General features: G+C 43.5%; 1 protein-coding gene across 2 annotated transcripts; it reads left to right on the forward strand.

Annotated features, from left to right (window-relative positions):
* Positions 1-672: 672 nt before the first annotated feature.
* On the forward strand, positions 673-20,712 carry prkg1l (protein kinase cGMP-dependent 1, like). 2 transcript variants are annotated; one of them, XM_035379845.1, is made up of 20 exons: positions 673-1,132; positions 2,124-2,313; positions 2,540-2,663; positions 3,108-3,274; positions 5,539-5,652; positions 9,947-10,052; positions 10,228-10,291; positions 11,153-11,230; positions 12,931-13,025; positions 13,557-13,622; positions 13,769-13,843; positions 14,833-14,929; positions 15,019-15,158; positions 15,543-15,632; positions 15,747-15,888; positions 16,035-16,198; positions 18,516-18,638; positions 19,205-19,267; positions 19,495-19,561; positions 20,509-20,712. In XM_035379845.1, exons 2-20 carry the CDS (start codon positions 2,127-2,129, stop codon positions 20,605-20,607), a joined length of 2,061 nt encoding a protein of 686 aa, XP_035235736.1. In that variant the 5' UTR covers positions 673-1,132; positions 2,124-2,126; the 3' UTR covers positions 20,608-20,712. The 2 variants fall into 2 exon arrangements, with proteins under 2 accessions (XP_035235736.1, XP_035235737.1); XM_035379846.1 differs by lacking the exon at positions 673-1,132 and adding an exon at positions 1,153-1,288.
* Positions 20,713-21,046: the final 334 nt, after the last annotated feature.

Consider the following 21,046-nt stretch of genomic DNA (forward strand, 5'->3'; position numbering starts at 1 on the left):
TTTTTGTAAAAAGCGCTATACAAATAAAATTGATTTGATTTGAATTATCCTCTCGCTATGGTTGCTTCTCCCAATCAGTATGCTTGTTATGCTTGTCTGCATCATGCTTCCTCACCGGCTTGAACTCCCCCCTTTTGTACTGATTTAAAAAACAGGTTATGGCAATTTTATGGTTTTAGGTTACGGTATTTTTCATTATTTTATGTTTTTCTCTTAGGATTGTTATAGAGGTATTCTGTATATATTCAGGATTAGTATTTTGGTTCTTGGCTAGTGCAGTTAAATAAGTCATCAGTGGTCTGGGAATGTAGTTAGCCAGGTCTGAAATTAATGCTCCCACAAATTAGAGGAATTTATATGTTCTCCTACATTGTCTGCCACTCTGGATAACCATGTCTGCTAAGTGGATGTATTGTAAATGTAGCCTAATGAGTGACACGGGATAAGATACCAGCCCTTAAGAATTCCCATATCACTTACGCGTTCATAAAATAAACTTATTCTATCACATGAAATTAGTTTGAACATTGCCGGACCTTTGAATTCCTGTATTGCTTGCTTTGTGAGATTTTATTTCGTGCGTCAGTGTTTGTTTGGCGTCAGTCTGATGTCCCAAGCGTATTTGGAGAAGTGTCTGGTACTTCGTGTGTGCACCAACGCTTGAGTCAAGAATTTCAAATAAACAGAGGTGCGTGTGTGCGCGCGCGCGCGCAGAGAAAGAGAGAGCGAGCGAAAGAGAGAGCGCTTGCATGTGTGCTGCACATATTATATTCGGAATAGTAATCAGAGAATTCATCCGGCTAAATGTGTGTTCAAAAATAATAAGACCCGCAGCCTGGAAGCTGTCTTGTCTATCTATTAGCTACAGATATTTAATTCATACAGAGTACAGCAGTAGCAGAAATTTGGAAATGATAAACATTCTCAGGTGAATGGAGACTACAAGACCGTATTTTAGAAAATAAAAAGCTGAATGCACTGGAGATGAGCTGGTGTAATTCAGTCATTGACTACTGATTTTGTCTGTGGCGCTCGCCACAACACGCATCGGAGACGAACTAAGGAGCGCGTGCCTGTTGGACTCAGGAGTTGACAAGAGATCGAAGTCGGACCTCCTGGCTCACACAAGAAGGTAAAACCGTTTGGGTTATTATAATAAGACATAACGTGACGCTACACAGTCCGGTCAGGTTTTTAGTAGACTCGTGCACTGTAGGTTGGGGATTCATTGACAACTATTGGAGGCAGATGTGTCGTTTTTACTGCTTGAGCACATCCGGATGAAGAGGTACACAACCTTTTTTTACAAATTCACTTTGTGTCTCTGATTTTATTTTATCTGTTTTCGTCATAATTTAAATCAATGCAAGTAACTCAGTTATGTCTTAACTCCGTTAATGTACATGACGATATTAATTTGCGCTCTGTACTTGTATGTAATGCTATTACATACTAGTACAGTCAAGTAATGTTATTATTCATATTTCCCAGTTCCCCTCGTTCTTGAACAATTTGATTATTGCTTGGTTAAACCGAGACCAATGCCTGATCTTTCACAAACATGTTTCATTTCTATCTTGGCATTCGATCCGTTAGGAAATATACCGGCATTGAAATTCTTTAGTTGCGAAACACTGGGTTATGAAATATCAGGTCTGCTGCATAAAAGCGAGCAGATCCCATTTATCTTTGGTGGCATCTCATTCAGACCACGGCAGCGGTATACTTTTTGCTTATCTGTATATGTATTGTGCTCTGCAGTAAGTTTGACATATGCAAATTCCCTCTGATTCTCAATGTGTAGTCTACTGATTGAGGCTCAGTTCCCTTTTGTTCCCTATTGGTGTGTTGTCTAGAAGCACTGTATCTCTATATATCAATGTGGTAATTGCTTTGCACATGTAGAGACGAAAGCTCTGAGATATTTTATCATTCTGTCACACCATAGCTCATACATGTTCTCTCTCTGTGTGTCTCTCTCTCACACACACACACACTGTTCCTTTAACCTAAAAACAGATGAACTTCTTTCTGCCTCTCTTTTTGCGAGTGTATTGTAAATCATATCTTTTCGTCATTAATCACTGTGTCCGTTCGTGTCCTTTCCCCTCTTTTCTTCCCAGATAATGGGCACACTCCGGGACCTCCAGTTCGCCCTGCAGCTAAAGATCGAAGAGCTGCGCCAGCGTGACACCCTCATTGATGAGCTCGAGTTGGAGCTGGACGCCAAGGACGACTTGATCCACCGACTTCAGGGGGAGTTGGACCGCTACAGGGCAACCCTTTCTCCTCCGGGGCCTTCCACAGCAGCAGGTAGCCCTCACCACAAGCACAGCTCCAACTGCCAAGGTTTATCGAGGCCTTCCCATGCATTATGGTTCACTGTACCAATGTGGAACCTGTATTTTTCTGTTTGGTGCCATTTTGTCACATGTTTTGTTTTGACGTGAAAAATAACATCTTACATTCATTTACATCCATGCCATCTAGCTCAAACCAGCTAACCTAAGTGGATCTCCCAATTTTATATTTATGCCAGGGCCATCTGCACCCCCTGACGAGCCCCAGCGCACAAAGAGACAGGCCATTTCTGCTGAGCCCACGGCCCTGGACCTGACACAGCTCAAACATGTCACCCTGACCAGCTACAGCAAGAGCAAAGAGTGAGAGAACACAAGCATCCGGCATCCTGGGAACTGGAGTGCAATAGATATGCTGGCTCTGATGGATATCCTTAACTTTTAAATTTGCTGTGACACATCTTGAAACCATTAACCATGACTAACGTACAAAGCCTTAGACGCCTAAAGGGTTTTAATCAATGGGTCAGTGTCATGTCCGCATTTTAATAAGTTTTTTTTATCATATGAAAAGACTTTAAGAAAATGTTTTTCACTCATACAGGTGAAGGACAAAGTTTGCCGAGTCAAATCACTGATTGAATCTGTTTGAGGCTTGATTGAATGAACGGCTGTGTTTTTCAGCAACTTAAACATTCAGAATAATTTCAGCAGCTGCACAATGACAGCCAACCCCAGATGAGATTGCATTATTAATTGTTTGTACGCTACGTTATTAATTATCCATGTTCTCCCCCTGCCCTTCAGGTCTCAGCAGTTGATCCAGACGGCCCTGCTTGAGAACGACTTCATGAAGCACCTCGAGCAAGGGCAGATCCTGGCCATCGTGGACTGCATGCACCCCACGACTGTGGCTCAGGGGTGCTGCGTCATCCAGGAGGGGGACGATGGCTCGCTTGTCTACGTGTTAGAAGGTGAGCGGGGGGGGGGGGGGGGGGGGGGCGAGGCGACATCAAGTTGACATTAATAACCACATTATTAAAACTCTATAATTTCACATTAGGCACCTGAAAACTGTGTTTCTTCTCCACGTTCTCTCCCAGGTCTGGGCGAGAGTATCTCGTATTCCGCACCACCCGGAGTGCCTGTTGATGTGTTTGTTATGCGCCGAACATCCGCGTCTCAGGCCTGGCTGCCGGTGATCTTTAATGCATTCTGCTTATTGGTCTTTCGAGTGGGCAAGGCGCGCGGCGCGCGTGTGAGCTTCGCGCTCCCTTCCCCCGCGGGCTGAGATTGCGTTTTAGCGCGCGCCTCTCTGACGCTGCCGGGGGCCGCTGTCGCGCGGCCGGCGCGACGGAGAGGAAGCGGGGGAGCGGCCCGTTTCGCGGGAGAGTGACGGCCGGTTACGTGAAAGGCTACGCTCGTGATGTCGTAGCACATGAACGGCGGCGCAGGTGTGCGAGACGGGGGTGGGGAGAGTGGCGGGGGGCGGGGGGGGGGAAGGGGGGGGCAGGGAGGGAGAGAGGGAATGGGAAAGATGTGTTGCATTTTGATGAAATGAGCATTAGTAGCAGATAGCTTACTTTCATCTGAGAGCGGTCGGTGCTAATGACTCTCTCCCTCACCTTTTGATTTGACAGCCTTTGGGTAAATGTCTGCTTTGCTTGTCGCCTGATCAGCGGGACCAGCATCGCTGCCAGTTCTGCTGTGACATTTCAGTTGTGTGTGTGTTTGTGTGTGTGTGTGTGTGTGTATGCATGTGTGCGTGTGTGTGTGTGTGTGTGTGTGTGTATACATGTGTGTGTGTGTGTGTGTGTCCGTGTGTGTATGCATGTGTGTGTGTGTGTGTGCGTGCGTGTGTGTGAATGTGTGTGCGTGTGTGCGTGCATGTGTGTGTGCGTGTGTGTGTGTCACTCAGTACATCTGTTTGTTGTGTTCGTCTGTGGATGCCTGAGTGACGTGTATTGATTGCTGGATCTGAGTGTGTTGGAAGTGAGACGGAGGCAGTGGGGTTCAGCCTGGTCTCCCTGGCTGCCGGGCTCCGCTTAGAGGAATTTCAGCGGCTCTTAGAGATGGAGCGGAATGCAACATTCTGGCTGAGAAAATAATTTAAAGAAACTTTAGACATTAAAAACGCACCACCTCATTTTAGCTGTGGGAGGTTTTTGAGATAGACTTGAGATAGAACTCCCCTTAGCTGCTCAGAAAAATCAATGATCGACGGCTCCAGGAATAAACAGAGAAAATGTTTTTGATGGTTTTTTTGGTTTCTGCTGCTCCTGAGAATTTAATTTTGGGGGATTTTTCACACAACACAGGTTTTCACGTAACGCAGACATTAGGCTTCTTGTTAGAAATTGGTACGTGTTTATTATAAGTTTTTCTCAGGCAGAATTCTCTGGCAGAATTTGAAACTTTCTTTTGATTAGCCTGTGAGAATGCGCGAACCTCAAGCCTATACGGCAGTTCCCTTTTTAAAAAACAGAAACAGCAAGAAAAAGACGCTGCCTCGTTACATTTGGGTGTTTTTTTATTGTCTCTTTTCCAACTCACCTCCCTAGCCCCGTGAGCTGGTGCCAGCTGTCTTCGCTGTGAATGGCTGCAGTACTCAGCCCTTGTTATCCTCCATGCTTCCCCCGCTCGTCTGAAAGGGACGTGGAGCAGCTGGATCAGCAGTCTGTTGACATCTGTTGCTGACACCTCTCTCCACTTTTTTCCCTCTCTTGATTCAGCGCTGTTAATCACTGTCAATTTCACACTGACACTCACGCACACCCGCCCACGCACTCACTAATGCTACAGCCTGTTTACAGCCGAAAATGCGCACAGGCGCACACACACACACACACACAAGCATGCACGCGTACACATACACACACACCGGCACACACACTCAATAATGTTACAGCCTGTTTACAGCCAAAAATGTGCACAGGTCCACACACACACACACACATACATACACACACACATGCGTGTGCACACAAATTGACACACATACTTTTGCTGCTACAAACCTACAAACAAACATGCACTGTTTGAATATTTTGTTTGTATTGTAACAGGAGTGTGTGTGTGTGGGTATGTAAGTTTGTCTAAGTATGCTTGTGTGTGCCTGTGTGTGTGTCTGTTTGTATGCATGAATGTGCATGTGTGTACATGTGCTTGTGTGTGTGTGTATGTATGTACATTATGTATATGTGTGTAAATGTGCTTGTGTGTTTCTGTCTGTGCACAGAGGGGAAGGTGGAGGTAACCAAGGAGGGTCAGAAGCTGTGCACCATGGACCCGGGGAAGGTGTTCGGAGAGCTGGCCATCTTATACAACTGCACCCGTACCGCCACCGTCACAGGTACCCTGGCACGTTCCCGCTGCTGCTGCCGCATGCATAGACTGCACCCTCTCTGCCCTTCCCCTCTGTCTGCTGGTCAAACTGCTTCTGGCATGTTATATCTGTGAGCTCCACCTTCTGCCGTGTTTTCTATACAGAAGTGCAGTCTTCCATTCTGATTAGCGAAATTACACACACAAGCTGTGCAGAGCATCTCTCTGGTGGAAACCTGGTGTGAATGTAAAATGAAACAAGGCTGTGTGATACAGGACATTAGTACCAAGTAGGGGATTCAAGTGCCTCATGTGGAAGGGTCAATGTTCAGTCCCCTTTAGGGTAGATTATATCTGGAGTTATTTAAACGTGAAACAGCCACGAGAAACCTGATATCCTGCAAATGCCAAATATAATCCTAGAGAAACAGAGCTTTAATTTGACACCATAGTATAAACAGCAAGCAAATTTGTCTCGGTGGAGTTCAAGTCGGGCAAACACTTCACCTTTTGAAGGAAACGGTTTGCTGTTTCATCCTTTTTCCTCCATATTTGTTTATCTGCTACTGGGTAGACTGAGCAGCACTGTAAGGGAAGAGGTGTCCTGTGTCAACAGAGCTTCTCTATGCCTCTAGAGCTCCAAGGCTGGAGCTGATAAACATATAACAAATTCATCAACCGCTTGCCCATGTACCTCGAGTCTCTGTTGTTTCAAGGAAGTCAAATTTAATCATGTGCTGTCATTTCTACAGCCCACCTCTAGATACGTCCTCTTTTCTCATTTCTCATTTTATTAAACAGGAGGTAAACGGACATATTGCATTGCACAAGCTCACAGCATCTCATCCTTCTTGGAAGGTAGCAGAAATCAGCTGACCTCCATCACTAGAAGGTTTATATTTTGGGTGTATTTCCAGTTGTTCTTACCAGCAATAACATCTCGAAACTGCAGACCGTTGAATGTCTTTCCATGCCGTGGATGTCCTTTCTGTTACTACAAACCCGATTGTATACAACTCAAGTACTTTTGCAGTTCTTTCTGCGCATGTGTGTCTGTTGAAGATCACAAGCGGTCAGCTGCAGACCCACCAAAGAGTTAACTATGATTTCAAATTTAAAGTTTGTTGTTTTTTTTCTCCTCATTGATTGTGCTTAACAATATCATATCTGCCAGGTTCATAATGGTATCAATGGAAAGCATTGTCAAATATATGAATGATTTATACCTGCTGTCACTGTGGATGCAATTACTGATAATGTATGCTGGGTAAATATGATGGGCCAAGGTTTTCTGCTTTCTGGGACAAGTGCTGTTATTTCATACTCTTTCTGCAGTGGACTCAAGGGTCTGCCAAGCCCTCTTGCAAGAAAGTGAATTTTCGATCAGTGTACATCCATCTGGAGTCCTTGAAAACAGGATGTTAAATGTTTCAAAGTCCTGTAACGTTCACCGAAATGCATATTCAAATATTCCGATTACAATTTACTGCCTAAATACTCTCACTGCTGCCTCTTGAACAAGATTATATTAAGGTCTTCAATCATCCGCCCAATTAGTCTAATTACACTTAAGTACATAATTATGTTAAAAAGCAATTGTAAACAGATTTTTGTTCAGATTTCATTTGGTATCTAGTAGACGGCATCGGTAGAATATGCTCTTCACAAGGCACTGAATTCTGCATGTGTGTATGATCTGGGAAGTTCAAGGTATTTATCAAGCACCCGGTAACTTCACAACTTCAAGCGATGCAGTCTGAGATGGGGGAAATATGCAACCTGTCTGAATAGCTCTCCTCTCGCTGGGTGACCCCTTTTCTTCATTTATTTTCGAGCACTCGGCCGTCCCTTCAAGCACCGTTTCACCCATTTTCGGTCTAGAAATAATTGCAAATTAATTTGCGACATAAAAAACACGGTCAGCGTTTTTAATCATTTAATCCATCTTGCAGATGCACCCTTTGCGGAGTGCTTCTGTGAGAGAAGTGCGTGGGTTTCTGCGCGGTATTGACGCAGTGGGATTTTTAATGGAGAGGGGCACCAGTGCGGAAGCTGTATCCGCTCTCCATAGGGAAGAGCACAAACACTGAATCACTGCCTCTTGCCTCTGACCTGGTTTTTTGTTCCAGGGGAAAATAGGCTGCATTTACTGGTGCTCTGCCTGTACGACGGGCAAATGAAAGGCATTCTAAAGTCAGTTATCTCTCTCTCGCTCGCTCTCTCTCTCTCGCTCTCTCTCTCTCTCTCACTCTCTTTCTCCCTCTCCCTATCTCTCTCTCTCTGTCTCTCTTTCTCTCTATCCCCATCTCCCACTTACTGTCCTGCTCCTCCCCCCCTCTCTCTTTCTTTCTTTTTCTTTTAGCTCCTCTCTCAGGGTAGTGTGTGCGGATCCAAGGTTGACAGTAAGGGTCAGCTGGTGATTCTCAGTGCAGGTTTGCCCTCATTTAAAGAGACAGAGAAGTGCACACTGAAAAAGGTTACCTTACCAGACAAAACCGAAAGAGGAAAGAACTCTCACTGTGTGCATTCCTCTCCAGTCGCCATTTGTTACATCCATATAAAAGAATTACACATTTTCCATATTATTCATTTGCTCCTTTAACAAGATAATATATATTTTTCCTTCTCTCCCTCCAAAAATATTTTCCTTAAGATGCGCCCCTTCCGTGTTGCCTGAATGGGGCACATCTTAAAACTCTTTCTTTGTTATGCATGAAAATATCAGGTTGTGGTCATAATGAGCCTGTTAATTAGCCTGTTGTGCCAGAAGTGTTATCTCAGAGTACAGGGTACGCTACAGACAGGAGTGAGAGGCTCACAGATGGTCTACCTAGTCATAGAATTGTAATTTGCTGATCTGCATCATTTGAAACAGGGAATTAATGTTAGGTGTTGCGTAGTATCTGGTGGAGTGAACATGGATAGGCACGGCTCAGAATCTCAGGTTCACTGTACGTTTTATTAATTTGGTTACATACACGTATTTCAAAAGAGGAAATCTGGGTATTGACATCGCGGTCTGGCAATCGGCTGTGAATATGTGCCATCACGAGAACAGAAATAAATGAAAATGCTCGCAAACCTAAATGTCAAAACGAGGTTGAGGCACTTCAGTAATTAAGTGGATGGCAGTTGTCATGGTTGTGAATGCTTTGCTTTGTGTGGCGCATGAAGTGCGCTCAAATAGACGGTCGTACCGCTGTCCTCTGTGTGGGCTTGCGTTTGCTGTTATTATAGCTCTATTTACTGAGCTGTGGCGGAAGGGCAGTGCAGAACATGTCCTGTTTTAGTGAACTATCAGCCTTATTTTACCCACAGCGTTGCATAACGATTATATAGAGCACTGCAGAGTGTCTGAGAAGTGTTTTCAAGCTCTCTTCCGCCGCAGTTGAGGATGTTCCAGGCGAAAATCGTCAGGGGAGTGAGGGGGGAATTATTGGGTTTGGTGCTGGACAATAATCTCTCCCTTCTCCAAAGCAGCAGCTGAGTCAATTAAGGAGGTTCATTATTAATTCACAGCATCTCTGCCAGAGTCTCTCTTTTCCCTGCTCCCACAACACACAGCCGAGGCAGGAGGGAGAGGAAAGAGGGATGAGGGAGGAACAGCCTTGGGCCTTTATCCTGTGTTCGAAGGTCCACCGACAGGAAGAGGAGTGGGGAGATTCGGAAATGTCACGTTGCACTCCGATTAATTACTAATTCCCCCCTTTAATCTGTCTGTAATTATAGGACTAAATTTGCTTAATAAGTGGAGCAGATTTTGTGCCAAGACTAGCTTTGAAGGTCCATATGGGTACAGCGATAGGAACGTTTAGCTAGGCTAGCTCTGCGCGAGTCCTTATAGAAGGATACTTGCTGGCTGCTCTGTTTGTGCAGCTCCCTGCCAGTAAATGCTAGCATCAGTCAAGTAAGCTGACATTCTAAATGCCGTATTCCTCCTGCCTGTCATCTAAAGGCAAAAGAATGGTGAGACTTTTACTGTGGATTGAGAGAGAATGAGGGAGATGCATTATGTTGTTACTTTGAAAATATTTCATATTTATGTTTGTGTGACTACTTTTTTTCAGTTACACTGCCAGCTTATATTTATGTGCTGATTTTCCTGGCCTTCAAGCTCGCTCTAAACCCTTTGGCAGCCTTTGACGAAGGTTAAGACTTAAAGTATAAAAGTGTGCCGAACAACGTCACAGGACCGTTTGAAAGATTTGCAGCGAACGCTCTGCATTCTGTCTGTCTGTGATTCACTTATTCTCCCATCTCAGCCCCCTCACCACTCTTTCTCACTTCCTCTTTCTGTTCTCTCTGCCTTTCTCTCCCTCCAGCCTTAACTGATATCAAACTGTGGGCAATTGATCGGCAGTGTTTCCAGACCATCATGATGAGGACCGGCTTGATCAGGCACTCTCAGTACATGGAATTCCTCCGCAGGTGACCGCCATTGTGGTGACACTCACTAGCTTTTGCGAACACAGGCACAACCACTTTTTGAAAGTGGCACACAGTACCTGCGTTTTTTTTTTTTTTTGCGATGCTACCATCTAAATCAGTGCCAGTTGGCCCCCTGCTGGCTTGAGCCCTGACCTGTCTGTTGGTCTGTCCACAGTGTGCCTTCCTTCCAAACCCTGCCTGAGGATGTGCTCAGCAAAGTGGCCGATGTGTTGGAGGAGGTACCCTGTTCAACGCCGCTACAAGCAAGGCTGTCCCTACCACGCAGGGCAGTCCTCTATATGGGCTCACAGAAACACAAGAGCTGGCCCAGATTGTGGCTTTAAATCCTAATAGGATTTCAGTGATTGCACCCCTGGACTGCACACAGTAAACACCAAAATGAAACAAAAACTGTGATATCACCCAATGTACTTACTCCAAAAGGGATTACTATTACTACTAAACTGTCAGTTCATTTTGAGTGTACTAAACGTATCATTTACTCTTAACTGCATTGGATTTATTTGAGCAGTTCCAAAAACATTTCCCCCTGTCGTATTGAAGTAAACAATACGATTTTATAGAAGCTTTCCAGAAAAATTCTCGCTTGGGTCTCCTTACGCTATTACCCGAAACACAATTGGCCAATCACTCTTGGATAAACACACATCACTCGCACACCAATAGAGCTGCAATTTTGCCCTCACAATAGACTATTTTAGGATATGTCTGTTCCAGGTATAGCTGTCTGGCTCCATCTGTGGATGCTAGCCATTGTGTGCTCTCTCTCAGCTTTCCTCCTAGGTACCGAAGGGCTGCACGCTCGCACAATGGTGCTCATTGTTGTCTAAGGTTGTTTTGAATTAAGCTTGATAAAATGGATGCCATCGCAAATGCTTCTGTTCTCTTTCTTTCTGTGTCTCTTTTGTCCTCTGGATCTACTTTTTTCTCTCTGTTCTGCCTGCCTTCTCTTCATTCCACCCTTTTTTTTCTGGCTCCATTCTTTCATGTCTTTTCACTCTCACAACCCCCCCCCCCCCCACCACCACCGCCTCCCAATCTTTTGCCCATCCCCATCCCCGTCTCCACCCTTTCTCCAGACCCACTACAGTGATGGGGATTACATAATTCGGCAGGGGGCCACTGGAGACACCTTCTTCATCATCAGTGAGGGCCAGGTGAGGAGCGCTGAGAGAGTCTGTGGAGTGGCAGGGTAGTGTAATGGGTAGGGAACTGGGCTTGAAACACAACGGTTGCAGGTTCGACTCACAGGTACAGTCGGACACTGCCGTTGCACCCTTGAGCAAGGTACAAGTTTCAAATTTCTTCAGCATATATCCAATGGGTATGTAAAAATGGAAGAAAAAAAAACTGTTATGTAAGTCGCTCTGCTAAATGCCAGTAAAGTGATGGTTTATATAAATGAACTGGCCTGATAAAAATGACCTAAGATGAGTAAATGTACCCTTTTCACCTTAATTTGGTCCATACTCACTGCAGAACATGGGTGAACATGCTCTTCAGCTGAATAGTCCATATTAACTGTGTGTGTATACCGCGCATTAATAAATAACGTGGGCCAAGATGTCCAGTGCTGAATTTGCAAAAGGAAGCGTCAATAGTGATGCCTGCATTTGTCATGCTTTATGTAACACACAGAGGATGAAGATAGGCAAATAAGCATAACTGTTGAACAATAACCTCTGATCCCATATGTACTTTAGCCAATCACAAAATGATGAGATTGCTTCTTAGTTTATAGGATGAAGGTGACATTCAATGGACAAATGATTGGAACTGGTAAACAAAAAAAAAAAAAAAATCTTTTTCCTCATGATTACCATTTTCTGCAAAAAATACAATTTTCTATATTTTATGCTATTAATACTGTACATTAGCACATGCTGTAGTGGAGCACAGTACTATGACGAGAGTTTCAAGGAAAGTGTATTTAGCCATACATTGTATGTATTGAGTAAGCGATTATTAATCTGAAAACTTGTTAACAGAAAACAGTGTGTGAAAATAAATTAGGTGGCTGACAGAACAAGTGCAGTCTAAATTATGGTGTATTAGAGACCAACAGTTACACGTTTTATTGCTTCCTTGTTTTTCTGAAATTCATGTTGTTTATTTGTTTACTTGTCTTCCTACTTCTGCCTTAATTAAATGTGAAATTCCTGACAAATTAGTGTAGTAGCAATGGGAAAAGAGACTGCATTATTTGGAAGCTCCCTTGATTACACTGGATAATACAATGCGCCACGTTTGGCAACGCTTTATCAAGCTAATGTTGTCAGTTTTAATATGTTTCAGTCCAGTGAGTGATTAGCTTTTTAATTGAGTCACATGTTGGTTGTGACCCAGCAGAAAATGATAGCTGCGTGGGAAAAACACATTATTCTTATTACTCTAAAGAATGCACTTCGCCTAATAAATTATGCCTGGAGGCATATCTTATTACCCAGTGTTGCTACGTTTCCCTCATCGTGGAAGCAAAACTTCCTGAATAGGGGTGTAGTCAGGCCAAGGTGAATAATAGACTGGTTGCTTTACCATAAATATCAGGGGATAGAATCACATTTAATAACTGTCTAGGCAGCCCAATATTGTCCTGTTCTATCCCACGGTTGTAGCTGAAAACACCATTGGGTGTGGAGAGGGAAGTAATGAAGATGCCATTAGGGGACTACTAGCTGTATGTATCTGTGTGTGTGTGTTTGTGTGTGTGCGTGTGTTTAATGTGCTCGAATACAGAGCCAAACAACAAAAAAATGTGTTGCTGTGTATATATATATATATATATATAAACAACTATTGCAGTATGCAGTATCCGTCTACCAGTGTCCACCATGACCCTTGCTATTGGTGTCTACAGGTAAATGTCACCAAGCAGAAAACAACTAGTGAGGAGCCAGCTTTCCTGTCCACTCTGTCCAAAGGTGATTGGTTTGGAGAGCAGGCTTTGAAAGGGTGAGAGAAAACTCGCAAACATGTGCTGAGCAATGCATTCGGGTATAGGGCAATGAAACCACATCCAGTCAAATCCAATCTACTTGTGAGATCCTCGGAGTATCAGACCCGAATAATTATGCGCCACGCCACTTTACACTGCAGTTAATGTGTGAAGACATCTTACTCCATATGGCCTCTTGCGATTGTCAAAGATTCAATGGTGAGTACAAATTATATGTTTATGCAAATGGAAATTTGCACTCTCCAGTTAAACAACTGTGTGAGAAGATGGAAGGAACATAGCAACACCAAACACTGAGTAGTTTGCTTGGTGAAAAATACTGAGTTCTCTGCAGGAAAATGCTAGAAATTCAAAAGGAAAAATGTTTGTTTAGATAGACTTTTGTTTGTGCAGATAACTGAGGATTCTGACCCATATTTCAGTATATTGGAATGTTTCCTTGTCGCTAGTTGGTCTACCTTTTATCAGTAGGATAATGCTCAAAACACTAGAAGAAACTACATTCCCCTGTGTCCTTTCCCTACCAGGGAAGATGTGCGGACCGCAAATGTTGTCGCAGTGGGAAATGTGACGTGCCTCGTCGTTGACAGAGAGTGAGTGACACCACAGTGATGTACAAAAGAGAATTCATATTGCTCTAGCCTTAAATCTGCATTGATCAATAACCCATCTCTCTCTCCCTCCCTATCTCTCTCTATCTCTCTCTCTCTCTTTGTATTTCATCCATCTTCCCCTACAGGACTTTTAAGCAGCTGATAGGAGGCCTGGAAGACGTAAGCAAAAAGGCGTATGAGAGCGATGAAGCCAAAGCTAAGTAAGCATTCTCTCTGCACTTTCATGCCATTTCTGTTCTAATCACATCTTCACAGCTACCACAGTTTTTCCTTCAAAACAGTATTTAATTATTTATTGGGCATAGGATTTTTTCTGAAAGAAAGTTATATATATCTGCAGCTCGTGCTTTACTTTATAATTATGGCATCAATGTTTTGTTGAAATTTAAAAAATATGGATCTTTTCCCACTGCCTCATTTTAAGATGTGTTTACCATGTGTATTTTCATCAAAGCTGAATTTTCTGAAAAGGCCCTGTGAAGTAAGTCTGTTGGAAAGCGTCTATTTGGATGTGCCGAGCACACACCCTTGCTCCATACAAATCAGACTTTTTAAAGGCAAAAGCCCACACCCATGGTCCATACAATTCTAACTTCTAAAGGCTTATCAAAACACTGTGCCCGGGGTTGATGCTCCACCTCTGTATTGTAGAATCAAAATCTTTCCCTTTTCATGGAGTGGAATCACAGCTAGGTCACATGATCCAGCTCGGTCCACATGAGACTACACCTGGACTAACTAACTATCACCACTCTGCGTGGCACTCCCGATCTGGGATCATTTTTTATCACTGAAATCCCCCTCTTTCATTTTACACATGTGCCTTCTGTGCCACTTTCATGTTACACGTACCTCCATCCAGCACTTAAATTATATTGTACTTAGTATCATTACCATGATGTTGTATCTTGTCATGCCTTAGCATAGGTTAGGTCAGAGTAATGTTCACTGTGAACTGAACTTAATGTGTTCATGGCTATGAATAACTGTTACAAAATGAGTATTGTACCTTATCGGACCTGTGCTTCATAGTTGTTCCAGTGACCTTCAGTATGCACTTATTATACGTCGCTTTGGCATCTGCCAAATAAATGTAATGTCATATAATGTAATGTAACATAATGTAATGTAATATAATGTAATGATCTGTGTCCGTCTCATTTTTGCTGCACCCTCTGGCTTGCTGCAGGGTGGAGGCGGAGGCTGCCTTCTTCTCCAACGTGTCCCTCGGTGATTTCCGAGTGATCTGCACTCTCGGAATGGGGGGGTTCAGTCGCGTGGAGCTGGTGAGTGGGGTGCCTGACCGGCGCAGTGAGAAAGAGCCGGGTGTGGCCGCGTCGGTCCCGGTCCCACCCGGCTCTGTCTCCCCTCCCAGGTGCAGCTGAAGAACGATCCCAGTCGGTCCTTCGCGATGAAGGTGCTGAAGAAGAGGCACATCCTGGACACCAGCCAGCAGGGCCACATCCTATCGGAGAGACGCATCATGATGGAAGCGGTCAGCCCGTTTACCGTCAGGTGAGTATCCACCGTCTGCGCTGCGCTGCACACAGCTGTCAGGCTCCACTCCAGGAGGGCTGCAGTGACTGATGGTTTTTGTAGTTCCCACACTTGAGTAATCCATTTAAGTCACTGATTGGCTAATTAATATGCACGCCTTGTTTTTCCTTGGTTTAATTATGCAACTGATTAAAAGGAAACCACAAACATTTACTGGCACTGTGGCCCTGCAAGACTTGTGTTTAAAACCACAGACCGAGATTATAGCAATCTTAAGTTTTCATGTCTTCTTCCATCATCCACTGTGAGCTTGAAATGAGGGGGTTTTGGACTGGAGTGGACTGGATGGTTGCCCAAGTGGCTGTTATGAATAATGAATGGTGTTTCCTGTGCTGTTTTCAGGTTGTACCATACCTTCAGAGACGCCAAGTTCCTGTACATGCTATTGGAGGTCTGTTTAGGCGGGGAGCTGTGGACACTGCTGAGAGACAGGTACTGAAGGCTGACCCCGCCCCTGTCGTCGGGCAGATTTGAAGCTGCCTTTCTTTCTACCCATGCGTTCCATCGTGTGTGTCAGTCGTACGTGTCCGTGTCTGTGTATTCCAGGGGCTCCTTCGACGACAGCACCACACGCTTCTACACCGCCTGCGTGGTGGAGGCCCTCAACTTCCTCCACTGCCGCGGCATCATCTACCGGGACCTCAAGCCGGAAAACATCATTCTGGACGAGCGCGGATATGCCAAACTGGTAACCTGGGGAGACACAAAAGTGCTACATGAAAACAGTTTGGACCGTGACATTTGCACCTACCATTAATGCACCTTGACTGAGAGACGCAGGCAGGTCGTTGTTCCTGGAAGATTTCTCACCCGGGCCACCTTGTCTTCTCCCAGGTGGACTTTGGCTTTGCGAAGAAGGTGGGCCTGGGGAAGAAAACGTGGACCTTCTGTGGGACCCCGGAGTATGTGGCCCCCGAAATCATCCTGAACAAGGGCCACGACGTGTCGGCGGACTGCTGGTCCCTGGGCATCCTGATATTTGAGCTGCTGAGTGGGAGGTGAGGTTGGGAAAAGGGGCAGCAGCCTCTGAGGAGGGAGAGAAATGATGGGAACATTGGGTGAAAAAGACAGGCCAGTGTGCCCACAGAGTGCAATTCAGCAGCAGATGGCACGCTAATAAACTGAGCTTGATGAGAACTCTGAGATGTACATTCAGAGAAAACGCACGGTAGCTAACATTGGCTAGGGAAAGGAGAGCTCTAAAACAAATAACAAAAAAACAATAAAAATAAACACACACAATAACTTTGAGGCCCCCACCTAAATAACACACACTATCAAATCAAATCAGTTTTATTTGTATAGCGCTTTCTACAGAAAACTGTCACAAAACTACACTGTGTGTATGTGTGTGTGTGTGTGTAATGTAGTCAAAATACAGAGTAGCAGAAACAAGTCTCACGCAAAGAAACTGAATCATAATTTAATTTTACCCAACATTAATAAAAAAGGACAAACAAAACACACAGAAACACAAATCAAGAGAAACAGGCATTACCATTGGCACTCTCGTCTGAGCTTTCCTTTACTCCAGTAATGGAGGTCTAATTGTAGGCCAGCACTGTGTTAGTACAGACATCGAATGGAAGTCAAAGTAATCCCGCGTCTTACACAGGTTGCGACTGCCTCGATTGGACCAGGGCACAAGTAATTACCGTTCACTTATAATACAACTTTTTATTTCACTGCACGAAAAGCACACGCAGTCTTGTTTCTTGTTTTTTCCCTCTCCAATCATGGCGTACTTAACCAGTGACTGTAAAAACAATGAAAAATATTCAAATTACCCAGCACAGATAGGGCAAACAATTACCGGTATAAAATGTGTTACTGGGCAGAATAAAAGCAAGTGGAGACTCATGGAGGCTGCCATTTAGTTTCCCCCAGCTGAACTATAAAGAAACAGCATTTCCACTTTAATTGAACTGGCCTTGAAATAAAGGTAATCATTGAGCATAAAGAATTTTAACATGGCTAATTAAGCTGTCTGGTCTGTGCTAAGGGGAAAAAAAGAGTTCACATAAAGGACAAAGAACAGTCATTTCACAGTTTTACACAACTTTTTCTGGCATTTATGAAAACTGCTATTTGCTTTGGAATGATACACAACCCACACAAAGAAAATCCAGTTTTGTGAATTCAGTGACATCAGCACTTTGTCTACCAAAGCGTTCACACAACGCAAGGGCTAAATTGTGTATAGAGCTTCAAGGCCAATTGTGAGAATATCTCTTTACAAAAATGTTCCTTTACAAGTCCTTGGAAGGTCCTTCAAAAATGAAATTCATATAAAAATGCTGTAGGAAGTTGGAACCGTGGAGGAATAAGAAAGGTGTTAAAGGACGTCAGTAAACTTTTGAATGACCAATGGCTCTTTTCGTCATTAAGAACCACTCAGCATACTTCAGGAAAACAACTGCCAATCAGAGGAGAAGTACATGTCCCACTTGAAAACACTTCAAGTGGTAGCCTGCGAACACAGGGTGAGCAGCTAGGGGGCGCTGATGCAGCTAGCCCACATTGCTTCGGCAGCAGTTATGCCCCATATTGTAAACAGATGGTCTAAGGCAGGGGTGGGCAATTCCAGTCCTGGAGGACCGATGTGAATGCAGGTTTTTATTTTCGCCAGTTACCCTGGCTAAATGAGCTAAGTGGCTGTATACACCAGCACTGGTTCACTCATAGATTAGATCACACTAAAACATTTCACTTAGGGACACAAGAACAGCCTTCGGCTGTCATTCATACGCATATCACGAAATGTAGCTAAAATGTCAGACTGCGTAAATGTTAGGGGTAATTAAGTAATTATGGCCAGAAGTTGGCATGAAACCCAGAAACAAATATGGCTCTTGTTTTCCACCTCTGGTCTAAGGCAATGGTTCTCACACTTTGTAATACTGGGGGACACAAATTAGAAATACTTTTTTAGCATGAGGACCTAAATTAGAAATTTGGTACCATTCAGGGACCTGTCAAATGCACATCCTAGCACAACCTAGTGGCCTACAGGCTCATTCTGGGACCCACCTCATTCACTCCTGCGACTCATTTTGGGTCCTGACCTATAGTTTAAGAAACACAGACCGGACCCTTAGTTTAAGAACCACCCTTCAGTCATGGCAAGTATCATTGCTGGCTAAACCTTCTGGGAGCCCTTAAATATGTTTTTTTAAGAGATAGCCAAGTCTTTGTGAAGGCAGAGTATAGACTTCACAGTGGCCACTATGGCTCCCAAATTGCCTTTGTTTTCTGTCTCAGCTCTTTCTCCTGTTTTCCCCTTAAACCACTGAGTCTCTTACGTCACACCTCCAGCCCCCCATTCTCAGGCTCAGACCCCATGAAGACATACAACATCATCCTGCGGGGGATCGACATGGTGGAGTTCCCCAAGAAGATCACCAAGAGCGCTGCGAACCTCATCAAGAGACTCTGCAGGTTGGGTGCACATTGCATTACACGGTACATTCATTAGAAAGAGAACATTAGTACATCCACCAGAGCAACTGTGCCAGACCTGGAGGACAACATTCTCAGACCAGTGAGTGTTTGTGTAACACGAAAAAGTGCTAAATTTAAGTTAACTTTGCTAACCTAGAACCATCATACTCATAATGAATATATGATAGAGATTTGTACATAAACATCCATAACAATCTATAAAAAGCCATAAAACCAAAAAGGCCACAATAACTTGAATTAATGCACCTGCTAGAGTGTGGGGATGAGAGGAGGTGTAGGCTGAAGAGGTGGATCTTCAGTCTGTCTCGGAAGATGGCCAAGTGCATCTGATGTCGTGACCACAGTGGGAAGTTAGTTAAATCTTGAACATGAAACACATCTTGCCACCGAACGCAACATTAAAACTCACGGTCACAGTCACTCTGACACCTCTTACTCACAGTTGAGCTACAGTTGTGTCGCGGGTTTGTTCAGTATTATTATTAGTGCAGGTGAAAACACAATTGCAGTGTGTTTCAGTGGGCTTGCTCTCTGACCCTCAGGGACAACCCGTCAGAGAGACTAGGCAACCAGAAGAATGGGGTTAAGGACATTCAGAAGCACAAGTAAGGCTTTGAGTAGGGTGGGCAGCGCTGTGTATTTTCGGAACATAACTGCTTGTTCCGTTGTTTGAATTTTGTTTTGCTTTTTACACAATTTATTTAAGTTATGTGTGAGAAAGGAACTATATTAATAAAATGGATCATTATTGTTATTACCATTTTAAAAGATTGTAATGGTAATAAACATGATGTAAACTAAATAAACCAGCTCTGTTATGTTTGTATTTCAGATGGTTTGAAGGCTTCAACTGGGAAGGCATTCGCAAAGGAACCCTGACCCCTCCAATCATGCCTATTGTAAGAATGACAGAAGAATGAAGAAGACATGTGGATTGGGCTTAGATGTCCAGTTTCATTGTATTCTGAAAATGCACGGCACTTTGAATAAGATCTATAGTTCTGGGAGGATGATTAATGAATTTTGGCTTTGCTTGTTTCACTTAGATAATGATTATATGCATGAAGAGGACATACTTAGTTAAATGAAAATACATTCTTAGAACTTTAACAATGCTGGAGGTACTTGGAAAAACGATGCCATATATTACACTCCCAGAGGAGAAATACACTTTATACCAGTCCTTGGAAGCGCTTCATTTTAAATGCAGAAAATTCAAGGTCGCAAAAGTGTTGGTTTTGCAGAAAGAGCATGAAGATACTTGATTTTTTGTTTGTATACGCATTTATCAAAGAGCAGTTTTTCCCCGGGGTGATATCTATCCAACACAAAGAGACTCAAAGGTGTTGTGAATTCAGAGACATCAGTGTTTTTCCAAAAGAAATGGCCTTTAACTTTCTCACAGGGTTATAACTTCAGAGGCTGTTTCACAATAATTATTTTACATATACGCTCCTTGAAATATGCCCTTAATAGTCCTTTAAAAATACTTGAATTGCAGATTAGAAATACTTTAGGAACCCTGGATGAATCAGAAAGGTAAAGAAAAGGTTTGGGTGCCATAAGTTGCAGACATTTTGATAACCAGACCATTGTTAGTGTTTTAAACAGTGTGTATAAAATTAACTGAAACAAAGAATGTCACTTACAGCACCATAACAGCAGCAATCAGTAAAACCAGTCATTTGAATCAATTTTGAGAAAAAAAAAGGCTGGTGATGAGACTAGTGATGGCACTGACCTTTCTTTAGTGCTCAGAGACAGTACAGGATGTAATTTGTATTACCTGGTTGATTGAATTATCTTGCAAAACATGAAAGCCCTCTGATTTTTTTCTGTCTCCTAGGTTAGCGGTCCCCTGGACACTAGAAATTTCGACAGCTTTCCTTATGACAACGAGGACCCGCCCCCTGATGAGGAGTCTGGCTGGGACATAGAGTTTTGATCAAACAGATCTGAATTGCTTTGATGTTGGTGGAAGAATGGAGAAATACAGGGAACTGGACTTGTCTGGCGTGCGCTGGACTATTTTTTTATTAGATGGGCAGCAGTGCCTACATTGGGAGCAAGCATCAAAAGAAAGCCATGCTATTTTTCAAGACAATAAGACTGAAGGGCTTAAAAATGTTTTTACAATTGTGTTTTGATTCAGTATTTTGTAATTAACTCAGTTCTTTCATGACTTAACTTTTTTTCCCCCGAGTACAGATTCAGTCAACTTTGTGTTTGTACTGGAGCAAAACTAAAGCATGTCATGACGTGCAAATTGTTTTGAGTGTTTTGAATCTTGTTTTTGTTCATTTTTATGGCGTGTAGCCTACTACACCTGATAGACGGGTGCTAGGTAACTAATAGAAAGAGGCAGAGGTGGAGCTAAAGGATTG

This window comes from Anguilla anguilla, chromosome 10 (assembly GCF_013347855.1).
Source record: "Anguilla anguilla isolate fAngAng1 chromosome 10, fAngAng1.pri, whole genome shotgun sequence".
Taxonomy (NCBI): domain Eukaryota; kingdom Metazoa; phylum Chordata; class Actinopteri; order Anguilliformes; family Anguillidae; genus Anguilla; species Anguilla anguilla.